General features: G+C 43.9%; 1 protein-coding gene across 1 annotated transcript in view; it reads left to right on the top strand.

The window, feature by feature from the left end:
- Positions 1–5,046: 5,046 nt before the first annotated feature.
- The window catches only part of cxcl12b (chemokine (C-X-C motif) ligand 12b (stromal cell-derived factor 1)), a 15,631-nt gene continuing 6,348 nt past the window's right edge, over positions 5,047–14,329 (top strand). Inside the window, exons 1-2 of the mRNA XM_064961936.1 lie at positions 5,047–5,225; positions 8,831–8,948. Coding sequence (XP_064818008.1) covers positions 5,159–5,225; positions 8,831–8,948 — 185 coding nt within the window. The 5' untranslated portion in view covers positions 5,047–5,158. The remainder of the gene's footprint in view (positions 5,226–8,830; positions 8,949–14,329) is intronic.

Raw genomic sequence — 14,329 nt, 5'->3', positions numbered from 1 at the left:
TTCGGTCATGTCTATAACGCAGAGGAATAGTGCATTTCGGTAATGTCTATAACGCAGAGGAATCGTGCATTTTGGTCATGTCTATAACGCAGAGGAATCGTGCATTTTGGTAATGTCTATAACGCAGAGGAATCGTGCATTTTGGTAATGTCTATAACGCAGAGGAATCGTGCATTTTGGTAATGTCTATAACGCAGAGGAATCGTGCATTTTGGTAATGTCTATAACGCAGAGGAATCGTGCATTTCGGTAATGTCTATGAAGCCAATGACCTGTGCATTTCGGTAATGTCTATGAAGCTAATGAACTGTGTGCATTTCGGTAATGTCTATAACGCAGAGGATTCGTGCATTTTGGTAATGTCTATAACGCAGAGGAATCGTGCATTTTGGTAATGTCTATAACGCAGAGGAATAGTGCATTTTGGTAATGTCTATAACGCAGAGGAATCGTGCATTTCGGTAATGTCTATAACGCAGAGGAATAGTGCATTTCGGTCATGTCTATAACGCAGAGGAATAGTGCATTTCGGTAATGTCTATAACGCAGAGGAATCGTGCATTTTGGTAATGTCTATAACGCAGAGGAATCGTGCATTTTGGTAATGTCTATAACTGCATACAATTTCGGTAATGTATAAACAGAGGAATCGTGCATTTTGGTAATGTCTATAACGCAGAGGAATCGTGCATTTTGGTAATGTCTATAACGCAGAGGAATCGTGCATTTTGGTAATGTCTATAACGCAGAGGAATCGTGCATTTCGGTAATGTCTATGAAGCCAATGACCTGTGCATTTCGGTAATGTCTATGAAGCTAATGAACTGTGTGCATTTCGGTAATGTCTATAACGCAGAGGATTCGTGCATTTTGGTAATGTCTATAACGCAGAGGAATAGTGCATTTCGGTAATGTCTATGAAGCTAATGAACTGTGCATTTTGGTAATGTCTATAACGCAGAGGAATCGTGCATTTTGGTAATGTCTATAACGCAGAGGAATAGTACATTTTGGTAATGGCTATAACGCAGAGGAATCGTGCATTTTGGTAATGTCTAAAACGCAGAGGAATCGTGCATTTTGGTAATGTCTATAACGCAGAGGAATCATGCATTTTGGTAATGTCTATAACGCAGATGAATGGTGTATTTTGTACACATATTTAGCAATTAATTCCATAAAATATTCTAGCTTTAAAACACTAAACATACACATACATTAGGCTATGCAGAGCAAAAGGAGAGGAATGTTCTGTGGTAATTACATTGTTTATATTCATGCCATGGTTTGATGTCCCTACTGTTAGTGGTGGCATATAAAACATACTGTATATAAACCCACTCTGCTCCTAGAGAGAAACACCATGTCTGCTTTATTGGCTTTATATGGAGGCTAAAGACCTGCTAGATCTACTCACACACTCACACACTCTCACACTCACATTCACACTCACATTCACACTCACAGCTTTATATGGCTTCTAACGGCCTCAGACCTGCTAGACCCACTCACACACTCACACACTCTCACACTCACATTCACACACACACTCTCACACTCACATTCACACTCACAGCTTTATATGGAGGCTAAAGACCTGCTAGATCTACTCACACACTCACACACTCTCACACTCACATTCACACTCACAGTTTTATATGGAGGCTAAAGACCTGCTAGATCTACTCACACACTCACACACACACTCACAGCTTTATATGGCTTCTAACGGCCTCAGACCTGCTAGATCTACTCACACACTCACACACTCTCACACTCACATTCACACACACAGCTTTATATGGAGGCTAAAGACCTGCTAGATCTACTCACACTCACACACTCTCACACTCACACTCACACTCACAGCTTTATATGGAGGCTAAAGACCTGCTAGATCTACTCACACACTCACACACTCTCACACTCACTTTCACACTCACAGCTTTATATGGCTTCTAACGGCCTCAGACCTGCTAGATCTACTCACACACTCACACACTCTCACACTCACATTCACACTCACAGCTTTATATGGCTTCGAACGGCCTCAGACCAAATTAAATGTTGTTGGTCGCAGACACATATTCAGCAGATGTTATTGCGGGTGTAGCGAAATGCTTGTGTTTCTAGCTCCAACAGTGCAGTAATATCTAACAATACACAACAGTATGCACAACTCTAAAAAGTAAAATAATTATTAAGAAATATTGAAATATTAGGACGAGCAGTGTCGGAGTCCAGAGTAGTGGCCTGGAGATGGAAGCTGTTTTTCAGTCTCTCTGTCCCAGCTTTGATGCAGCTGTACTGACCTCTCCTTCTGGATGGTAGCAGGCTGGGTGGCTGAGGTCCTTGATGATCTTCTTGTTCTTTCTGTGACACTGAGTGCTGTAGATGTCCAGGAGGGCAGGCAGTGTGTCCCCGGTGATGTGTTGGGCAGACCGCACCACCCGCTGGAGAGCCCTGTGGTTGTGGGCGGAGCAGTAGCCGTACCAGGCGATGATACAGCCCAACAGTATGCTCTCAATGGTGCATCTGTAAACGTTTGTGAGGGTCTTAGGGGCCAAGTCAAGTTTCTTCAGGCTCCGAGGTTGAAGAGGCGCTGTTGCGCCTTCTTCACCACACAGTCTGTGTGGATAGACCCTTTTAGATTGTCAGTGATGTGTATGTTGAGGATCTTGAAGCTTTTCACCTTCTCCACTGTGGTCCAGTCGATGTGGATGAGGGCATGCTCCCTCTGCTGTCTCCTGAAGTTCACAATCAGCTCCTTTGTGTTGTTGACATTGAGGGAGAGGTAATTGAGCCAGTGAGGGAGAGGTTTATGAGCCAGTAAACAGAAGGAATGGTTCTCTAACTACACAATCTACTGTTTTACTGCATGGTGGCCTAGCCTGGTTAAACCACACTGAATGCTGTGCTCACCATTGTTTCACTTTACGTCAATCTGGTTTAACCAGGCTATGTAGACCTACCTTTCACTGACACCCACAGCTTAGTCAGACGTCTGGCTCTGGCAAGACCTCCAGTTTAGATACAGTGTGGTAATAGCCAATTATAAGGAAATGTGCACACACACTCTTTCCCTCTCACTCACTCTCCCTCTCTCCCTCAATTCAATTCAAAGGGCTCTATTGGCATGGGAAACATATGTTAACATTGCCAAATCAAGTGAAATAGATAATAAATAAAAGTGAAATCAACACTATATTTCTCTCTGTTTTGCAAACACACACACACATCTGTGTCCCGTTAGTTTGCTCCTCACTAGTAGTTTTTTTAGTCCTCATGGAAAGTTAGTTTTATCAGAAGGTTCCAGATAATTGCTTTGGGAACCAGTGAGTACAGAAAATACATCTGTTGCTCAATTGGTTATTTCTTCATTTATTCCCCACCTGTTACTTGAAACATTTATTTAGTTATTACTGCATATCATCACATCTTAATGTCCCTCCAAAGTACAACCATTTTTGTTTTGTTTGTACTGTAATTTTTGTCTGCTTTATACATCCTCTCGATTTGATCATTATAAGAGTTTTTCCTGGCAACATGACCTGACCAGAGGAAATGATGTGTCCTCGTTAGCCTATAACTAGGAGTTCATTATTATTATTATTATTTTCCTGACCAATTTCTCTTGACCACGTACAGTATCCTGACCAGGAGAAACACTGATAAAAGGACAGCCAGAGACAGATGACTGGGAAGACACAGGCCAGCCAGAGACAGATGACTGGGAAGACACAGGCCAGCCAGAGACACAGATGACTGGGAAGACACAGGCCAGCCAGAGACAGATGACTGGGAAGACACAGGCCAGCCAGAGACAGATGACTGGGAAGACACAGGCCAGCCAGAGACAGATGACTGGGAAGACACAGGCCAGCCAGAGACAGATGACTGGGAAGACAGAGCCAGAGAGACAGATGACTGGGAAGACACAGGCCAGCCAGAGAGACAGATGACTGGGAAGACACAGGCCAGACAGATGACAGAGAGCCAGAGAGACAGATGACAGATGACTGGGAACACAGGCCAGCACAGATGACTGGGAAGACACAGGCCAGCCAGAGACAGATGACTGGGAAGACACAGGCCAGCCAGAGAGACAGATGACTGGGAAGACACAGGCCAGCCAGAGACAGATGACTGGGAAGACACAGGCCAGCCAGAGACAGATGACTGGGAAGACACAGGCCAGCCAGAGACAGATGACTGGGAAGACACAGGCCAGCCAGAGACAGATGACTGGGAAGACACAGGCCAGCCAGAGACAGATGACTGGGAAGACACAGGCCAGCCAGAGACAGATGACTGGGAAGACACAGGCCAGCCAGAGACAGATGACTGGGAAGACACAGGCCAGCCAGAGACAGATGACTGGGAAGACACAGGCCAGCCAGAGACAGATGACTGGGAAGACACAGGCCAGCCAGAGACAGATGACTGGGAAGACACAGGCCAGCCAGAGACAGATGACTGGGAAGACACAGGCCAGCCAGAGAGACAGATGACTGGGAAGACACAGGCCAGCCAGAGAGGTGGGGGAGCAGGCAGTGTTCCTGTAAACAATAACACTCCAGCCATTCAGCTGTAATAGGAACAATATTAGGCGAGCAGCAGGGAGCTCAGGCTCTCCAAATAGTCTGACTGACAGCCCCAGAGAGAGTGGGAAAAGAGGGGGGGAAATGGAGAGAGGGGGTAGTTTGGGAGTTTGGGAAAAGAAAGGTGAAGGAGGGAAAGTGAAAGGGAGGGAGAGAAAGGGAGACAGAAAGCTAAAGAGAGGAGACCTGAGAGAGAAGGAAAATGAGACGTAAAGAGAGACATTGCGAGAAAGAGAATGAAAGTAATAGAGAGAGAAATAACTTACAAGTGAAAGAGAATTTCTTCTTGATTGTCAGCCAGCACATTTACAATCGAGGAAGTCTCTGCCTTTCATATAGCCAGTGCAGCTCAACCCCCCCCCCCCCCGCCTCCTCCTGAGAAATTAGGAGCCTCCCTCCTCTCTCTCCCCTCCCTCTCTCTCTCCCTCAGCCTCCGTGCTTTAACAGTGTGCAGAGAGGAGCTGACAGTCAGTCTACACTGAGCCCTGCTGGATAGTAGCTGTGAGAAGCTGAGCCCTGAGCCTCTTGTAACTCCATCCTACTACATACAGCCCACCATGGATGTCAAAGTACTGGCTGTGTTGGCCCTACTGGCTGTGGCCATGGATGTACCTCCCTCTATGGGTGAGTTGGTCTGGGGATGGTTCATCTGTCTGGGCATGTCTTCTACACTCTTAGAAGAAAAGGTGCCATCTCAAACATAAAAGGGATGATCCTTTGAAGAACCCTTTTTTGGTTCCAGGTAGAACCCTTTTTTGGTTCCAGGTAGAACCCTTTTGCTTCCAGGAAGAACCCTTTTGAGATCCATGTAGAACCCTTTACACAGAGGGTTCCACATGGAACCCAAAAGAGTTCTACCTGGGACCAAAACGTGTTATCTTATGAGGACAGTCGAAGAACCCTTCTGGAACCCTTTTTTAAAAGTGTGTTAGTGTGTTCTTTCTAGTGTTTTATCTATCTTTATTTATCTATCTCTTTATTTTAGTCATTTTAGTAACTTAGCAAAGAGAGACTTTATATATGTGTTCTAGAATGTCTGGGGATGTGATTTGTTATAGAAAAGGAGGACGTTTTGGTGGTTGTGGAGGTTGTCTTGATATTTTTGTTGAATTTGATTAGGTGTTGTTACAATAGATGTGTTTGTGACATTTGGCTGGTGTTGCTGAGAGAAGGGATACACAGCAGAATCACTTGTGGTTATGAGTTGTGGTTGTAGAGGTTGTCTTTTGGCTCCTTGATGTTTGACTGGTTTTGGTAAAATAAGTAAGTAATTGTTGTGATGTGATGTGGATGTTATACTCAAACTGGTTGCATTTGTTGAATTGTTGTTGTTTGTATAGTTGGATTGTAAGTAGATGGTTATTTGTATTATTCTGGAAATGTCTGTGTTTGTATTGACTTTGGCCATTATTTATGTATCTTCTCAGTTGCCTTCTGTTGTAAAACTTTACTTTTCTGTTTGCTTTTAACACTTTGATATTCCAACCACTTTAATTCCTCAAATCTTACGTCTTAACGGCATACAAATGAACATTTAAAACTATTTGTCAAATAAAGAAAGAAAGATGTTACTATTTAGAGGATGATGGGTCAGGGAGTCAGTGTCCCAAATGACCAAGTCTCCCCCAAACCAATATCACAGCAATGACCCTCCACCTTATCAGGCTCTATTATCATGCTAATACCGGCTCATTATGCATACTGCTTACAGCACCCGGCCACAAGTGAGCATCTAGCTACAACCCTGCTTCCCAAATAGAACCCTATTCCCTTATACGGCGCACTACATTTGACCAGGGCCCACAGGGAAACCAATAGGGCTCTGGTCAGAAGAAGTGCACAAAATAGGCAATAGGGTTCCATTTGGGATTTAGTTAGTTTCTTTCACAACCCGCTTTGTTTAGCCCCTAATTAGTTTCTAGTTAAAATAAAGCAACAAAAAAAAAACAGATAAATATACAAGTTACCCCCTCCATCACCCCGGCCATCCTGTAGTCTTTAATATGCAGTCAGGGTCTCCCTGGCTAGGGGTAGTAACAACATGCTTAGCATAACACAGCAGAGGTTGAGCTAACTTCAATTCAACTCTTCTCTCGGATTTCTCTCTCTCCTGTTGTTGTTTATTTTGCAGTGGATTAATGTGAACGCGGTTTAATCCCACAGTCAAACAAGGGAGCCGTTTGTACTCCGTTTAAGATGTAAGATTCGAGAAAGGAAAGGAATGTAAATATCAAAGTGTTTTAAAGTAAACAGAGAGAGTCTTTCATGAACCACAAGGCAACTGGAGAAGAGACATGTATATATGTTCAGCCAATTGACCTCTTCCCATCTTCAAAGAAAAACAAATAAAAATCATTCTTGGAAACAGGTTATCAAGAATTTCACGTTTCATGTTAATCTTGTGTGATATTTCCAGCAGGGTTTCCCCTCTGAAATCCCTGAATCTAAGAACATTTCAGGCAAAAGCCAGAGTATGTGCTATTGAGTAAAAAGATTCTTAGTTTCAGGAACCAGTAGGAACCAGGGGTGATATGCAATCATTCTAAGAATGTAGCCTACTTCTTAAAGGGACTCTTTTGATAAGAATCTAAGCTTTGTGCTCTTGGAGCTTTGAGAAAGGAGGAAAACATTGGGAGCCCCAGTGGAGTAGAACGATAAGGACTCTTCTGGGATAGAGAGCTGTGTCAAGAATGTTCATAGTGAAAAGGCAGTATGACGGCGGATGGGACAATGAGCGCTGGTTTGAGAGTCTCTCTCTGTGTGTGTGTGTGTGTGTGTGTGTGTGTGTGTGTGTTTGTGTGTCTGTGTGTGTGTGTGTGTGTGGGCATGAGTGTGGGCATGTGTGTAGGCATGTGTGTATGTGTGCGTGCATACGCTTGTGTGAGTGTGTGTGGCAGACTAATCTCTTTTTAATTGCCTTGCATTTGGAATTAAAGGCAGGTAAATGTGTACTTTCTCATGCATTGTCAGGGTTAAATACAGTAGTTTTGTACTTGGTGGGAATGTGTGTTGATTATTTGAGGTATGTATTTAAATGCATGGACATGTGTGCTGTTTTGTCTTAACGGCATTTTATTTGAAATGTATAAATAACTAATAACAGTTTGATTGAATTATTTAAATGAAATGCATTTTCCTCTCAGAGCTTTCAAAGTGGTATTTGACCCTGAACAACATAGTCAAGTAATCTTCTTCAAATGCTTCTTTTTGCTAGTTTTATCTTAAGTGTAGTTTTCTGCCATGCTCCGCAGGCCAGTTGAAAGTCCGGGACTTTTCCCCCAGCTTTGTACACAGATTTAACAGAAATACTGGAGTTTACCCCAGTGAATGTGAAGATGATTAACAACAGGTAAAAGTAGAGTAGTGTTGAGTGTGTACTGTGAAAGTTTGGTGAGAGTGTGTGAGTGTGTGTGAGCTATTGATGAGACCTGGTTGTAACACTGCGTAAACCCATCTCACACACCACTGACGAGGAGCTGTTGCTGTCCTGAAGTACAGTGAAGATGGATTTAATCTCCAACGGAAATCTGTCTTCTACTTTATCCTGTTTGTTCTTACAAGCTCTAATATGAACTGAACAAATTCATCCCAGTTTGGAACTAAAGTCAGCTAACTGTACGGTATACTTTCCCATGCATTGTCGGGGTTAGAGACAGTAGATTAAACATATTTGTTCTAAGTACTCTGATATGAAATGATCAAATTCATCCTTGTTTCCTGCCTGCAATGATTGTTGCATTTTGGAGGCGTTGAGTCTCATGTTGTTGGTTCAGCTCTAACTATCGTCATGCGTTGTGAGCTGGGATAGGTACCTGGTTATCTTACTATGTCTGTGGTAGTTTTAAGACATAGAAATCAGCCTGGTACCTGGTACCTGGTACAGTGTCTTACTATGTCTGTGGTTGTTGTTTTCATTCTCTGGTACCTGGTACAGTGTCTTACTATGTCTGTGGTTGTTGTTTTCAGCTAAGCCCATCAGCCTGGTACCTGGTACCTGGTACAGTGTCTTACTATGTCTGTGGTTGTTGTTTTCAGGTATTAGCCTGGTACCTGGTACAGTGTCTTACTATGTCTGTGGTTGTTGTTTTCAGCTAAGCCCATCAGCCTGGTACCTGGTACCTGGTACAGTGTCTTACTATGTCTGTGGTTGTTGTTTTCAGCTAAGCCCATCAGCCTGGTACCTGGTACCTGGTGCAGTGTCTTACTATGTCTGTGGTTGTTGTTTTCAGCTAAGCCCATCAGCCTGGTAGAGAGATGCTGGTGTCGCTCCACTCTGAACACCGTCCCTCAGAGGAGCATCAGAGAGCTCAAGTTCCTTCACACACCCAACTGCCCTTTCCAAGTCATGTGAGTAACCTGCTGGTGCATTATGGGATGCTTTTTAACCCTGATTTTGGATTGTGTTTTAGAAGACTTACAGCTAAGTTCCTTAGCTTGTCATGTGAAAAACCTTCCACACCCCTCATAAGAACAACTAGATCGCTGTATTGCTTCTCCCAAAAGTCAATGTTTTCATTACAAGGCCGGGGAGTAACAGGGACGTTTTGTAGGAGACAACCCCATGTGCTCCTCAGCCCTGCACTACACTGCACAGATAAGAAAGTACTATGGTGGCCAACACTGGACATCCCACACAGCACACACAGTGTTGCTGCTCACAGAAGGGGAAGCTAATCACTATTTTTAGACAGACTTTTCCTGGAGATAAACCAGAACTACACAGGCCCAGTAAAGCAGTGGTAAGCAACCCTGGTCTGAGACAGCTGCATGTTGAGTGTGTGAGTTAGCTTCGCTTCCCAGGCGCAGCACTGAAGCACCTGATTCAACTCATCAACCAATCGTCAAGGCGGTGACTTGTTGAATCAGGTGTTTGTTTCAGGGCTGGAGAGACACCTGTCAACGCCACGGTCCATGTTGCTCTACGGGACCACTGCAATGTAGTTTAACCAGAGGTGGAAGAGGGAGCCACTCATCACACTCCCTCATTTCTTTATATATAGTCAATGAACTAAGCAGACCAGACCCAGCTGCTAATGCATTGGTGCCTATGGGAGAGCCATCCCTTAAGCAGACCAGACCCAGCTGCTAATGCATTGGTGCCTATGGGAGATCCCTTAAGCCATCCCAGCTGCTAATGCATTGACCATCCTTTAAGAGACCAGACAGCTGCTAATGCATTGGTGCCTATGGGAGAGCCATCCCTTAAGCAGACCAGACCCAGCTGCTAATGCATTGGTGCCTATGGGAGAGCCATTTTAAGCAGACCAGACCCAGCTGCTAATGCATTGGTGCCTATGGGAGAGCCATCCCTTAAGCAGACCAGACCCAGCTGCTAATGCATTGGTGCCTATGGGAGAGCCATCCCTTAAGCAGACTGGAAATGTGACATCTTCGTTCATCTACCATCTTTACTTTAACACAGCACCAGCCTGCATGGCTGAAACCAGAAGGACCTTGGCCTGATACGTAGAGTCAAGTAGGGATCAACTAGCCTGGTTCCAGATCTGTTTGTGCTGTCTTACCAACTCCTATTATCAGCTGCTACAGCCAAACTAACTTGGTTCTAGATCTGTTTGTGCTGTCTTACCAACTCCTATTATCAGCTGCTACAGCCAAACTAACTTGGTTCCAGATCTGTTTGTGCTGTCTTACCAACTCCTATTATCAGCTGCTACAGCGAAACTAACTTGCTTCTAGATCTGTTTGCGCTGTCTTACCAACTCCTATTATCAGCTGCTACAGCGAAACTAACTTGGTTCTAGATCTGTTTGTGCTGTCTTACCAACTCCTATTATCAGCTGCTACAGCCAAACTAACTTGGTTCTAGATCTGTTTGCTGCTGTTCTTCTGTTTGTGCTGTCTTACCAACTCCTATTATCAGCTGCTACAGCGAAACTAACTTGGTTCTAGATCTGTTTGTGCTGTCTTACCAACTCCTATTATCAGCTGCTACAGCCAAACTAACTTGCTTCTAGATCTGTTTGCGCTGTCTTACCAACTCCTATTATCAGCTGCTACAGCCAAACTAACTTGGTTCTAGATCTGTTTGTGCTGTCTTACCAACTCCTATTATCAGCTGCTACAGCCAAACTAACTTGCTTCTAGATCTGTTTGCGCTGTCTTACCAACTCCTATTATCAGCTGCTACAGCTGTTTGCGCTGTCTTAACTAATCAGCTGCTGGTTCTAGATCTGTTTGTGCTGTCTTACCAACTCCTATTATCAGCTGCTACAGCCAAACTAACTTGCTTCTAGATCTGTTTGCGCTGTCTTACCAACTCCTATTATCAGCTGCTACAGCGAAACTAACTTGGTTCTAGATCTGTTTGTGCTGTCTTACCAACTCCTATTATCAGCTGCTACAGCCAAACTAACTTGGTTCTAGATCTGTTTGTGCTGTCTTACCAACTCCTATTATCAGCTGCTACAGCCAAACTAACTTGCTTCTAGATCTGTTTGCGCTGTCTTACCAACTCCTATTATCAGCTGCTACAGCCAAACTAACTTGGTTCTAGATCTGTTTGTGTGGTCTTGCCAACTCCTATTACCAGCTGCTACAGCAAAACTAACTTGGTTCTAGATCTGCTTGTGTGGTCTTGCCAACTCCTATTATCAGCTGCTACAGCAAAACTAACTTGGTTCTAGATCTGCTTGTGTGGTCTTGCCAACTCCTATCGTCATCTCCTAGGGCAAAACCTGTTCAGAATAGCCTGATTCAGCCCAGTAAGACCCCTCTGTTAATAAGATCCCATGTGGATTCTAATGGCGCTTAACTTTGGGTCCCATTCCAGTCGGCTAAGCATCAGTCCCATATTATCAGGTTTTAATGATTGCAGTTGGAGGACCACAGTGGAGGGAAAGACAGAGAGAAAGTGGAGAGAGGGTGAGAGAGAGAGAAAGCGAGAGAGAATAAGAGATTCTAAGGCGCTTAACTTTGATTCCAGAGAGCATCAGTCCCATATTATCAGGTTTTAATGATTGCAGTTGGAGGACCACAGTGGAGGGAGAGAGAGAGAGAGAAAGCGAGAGAGAAAGCGAGAGAAAGCGAGAGAGAGAGAGAGAAGAGAGAGCGAATGAGAAACCGAGAGAGAAAGCGAGAGAGAAAGCGAGAGAAAGCGAGAGAGAGAGAGAAAGCGAGAGAGAGAAAGGGAGAGAAAGAGATAGAAAGCGAGAGAGAGAGAGAGAAAGCGCGAGAGAGAGAGAGAAAGCAAGAGAGAGAGAGAGAGAGAGAGAGAGAGAGAGAGAGAGAGAGAGAGAGAGAGAGAGAGAGAGAGAGAGAGAGAGACAGAGAGAGAAAGCGAGCGAGCGAGAGAGAGAGAGAGTGGAGGAAAGAGATGCAGTTACTATGGCTCTCCCCAAATGGAAAGAGATGTTTAGATTAGAACAACACGATAAATGGCCAGGAGAGGAGAGAGGAAGCTGACAGAGGAGTGTCTCTCTCCAAGCTAGCTCTAGGGGGATTTTATTCTTGTTAAGGAATCAATCATTAGGGGTCAATGTGATGACCTTTATGTTGCAGCTGACCCTCTATATCCTTCTTTCTTTTATTCCCTTCGCTCACCAGCCGCCCACATTTAGTGTAATTTAAATGGCCTGGAACGCATTAAGCCAAAATGCTTTGCCTATTTGTAACCTATAGAAACCAGGTGGCCAGAGCCAAAAAGCCAGAGGGGTTTGGGGGGTTGGGAAGGGGGGGCATTAGGGGGTTAACTCATGGCAAGGGGTCAGTAAGGATACAAATCTGGTCAGGACCCACAATCATCAAGAGATACACACATTTGCACACACAGGCATTAAGGAACACACATACGCCACCAAAAGCTTCCACTTTTCCCTCTTATTCCCTCCAAAGCCCATCCTAAAGTTATTTATGACTGAGCAGCAGCGGAGAGAGGGGCAGAGAGCTCACATCTCTTCTGATACATCTATTGTCCTTGGATGAAAGACAACAGGGGTAACACTACACCCCCCTCACCCCCTCCCTACACGCCCTGTCTCCTCCTGCTTGTTGGCATTAGCTTGCTGTGAAGTAATTACTACCTACTGGGTTAGAAGCTCCAGACTCCCAGAGCCCCGAATTCCAACAGAGTCAATCAGACGCTAGATAGTCCAGACACACACACACACACACACACACACACACTCTAGAGGGATAAACCTAAACCAGGAGAAACATCAAAACAAAACAGTAAAATGGATTAGCTGCACTAAATATATAAAAGAGGACAGGATGGGGGTTGGAGGGAGGGAGGAATGGGGTATCCTAGAGATAAACAAACAGGGAATCCAGTTACCGGCTTTTATTTATCTGAACGATTGGGATGTTGGTTTTGGGGGGGATTTGATGCGCTTGAGCTGTTCTTTCATCTTATTGGGGTAAGAGTGGTAGGTGGGCCATTTGGTCAATTGAAGAGATTGGTGTTAAATAGGGATGGAGAGTTTGGGGGAGGTGAAATTGAATCAGAAAAGAGGAAAAGAAGTGATGAAGGAGAGATTCAGAGGTGGAGAGGAATGTGTTTAATTTACAGGGCTGTGAGAGGAAGAGAAGGAGGGAGAGAAGAAGGGAGGGAGGGGAGGTGGTGAGGCGCTACCTAAGTTGTTAACTCTCAAACACGACCTTTTGACACAGAGGTGTTAGAACCATATGTTTGGGGAAGGAGGGGAGGAGAGGAGAGAGTGCTGACACACACACACACACACACACACACACACACACACACACACACACACACTACCCCGTCTCCCCCTAAAGCTCATGGATCAGAAACACTCACAGAAGTGTCCTATCTCGGGACAAATGCCCCTCTCTCAAGTCGACACTCAAGTCAACCCTCTATCAACACACTACAGTCCACTACAGGTGAACCACTTACTCCCATATACACCCCACAGTCTGTAAATCCCAGGCTAAATGGCCTGACATCAAAACCTCCTTCTTGTTGGTACCACCGGCTTAACAAAGAGATCAGTGTTACCATGCTTTGTTATCACTGCAACAGCTGTCTGAGTGGAAGGAGAGAGATGGGATTTTTCACCTGTGGCAGGTGGTGGGGGGACTTGATGTGATTTAATGCATTCTGATCCTTACAACTGGCGCAAAGCATGTTTTGTGGGTTAAAATATGCTCTGACTACAAGTTTTAATAATTGTTATTCTTACAACTTGTTCATAATATGTTTGTTCTTCTTAAAAATATTTTAATAATGTGTTGATTGTTCACTGGCATATGTGTCTTGCAAATGTCCTTGGAAATTAGTGACATATAAATAAGCTTGATAAATATAATTTTGGTCAAATAACTTATTTTTCCAGATCCATTATGTTACTGTTGACTTTGCAGCCTTATATCATATTGAGTGATGTTTGTTTTGTGTGTACAGTCCAGTCCAGTACAGTAGTTGGTTTAAAGGAAAGTGAACTTCATTTATCTTAATGTGTTTGTTTATTTTGACCCTGAATGAGCAGATAGACGATATCGAAATGATGGAACACATTTACTTTTAGATTACAGTACACAGAGTTCATCCGATGTCTCTTCAATCTTCAGATACATGAATTATACAGACTCGATTTCAGTAACCTATAAAAACTGTGTCAAACAGAAATTAATGACTTCAAAAATATTACCTCAAATGTAACCCTTTTGAAATGTTTTTTTTTTTATAAAACAAATATATAAGAGTACATACTGTATACTAAAATATACTATTCATACTATTCAGTTCACTA

This window comes from Oncorhynchus masou, chromosome 5 (assembly GCF_036934945.1).
Source record: "Oncorhynchus masou masou isolate Uvic2021 chromosome 5, UVic_Omas_1.1, whole genome shotgun sequence".
Taxonomy (NCBI): Eukaryota; Metazoa; Chordata; class Actinopteri; order Salmoniformes; family Salmonidae; genus Oncorhynchus; species Oncorhynchus masou.
Note: the sequence above shows the minus strand (reverse complement) of the source record. Positions and strands in the feature narration are given on the sequence as shown.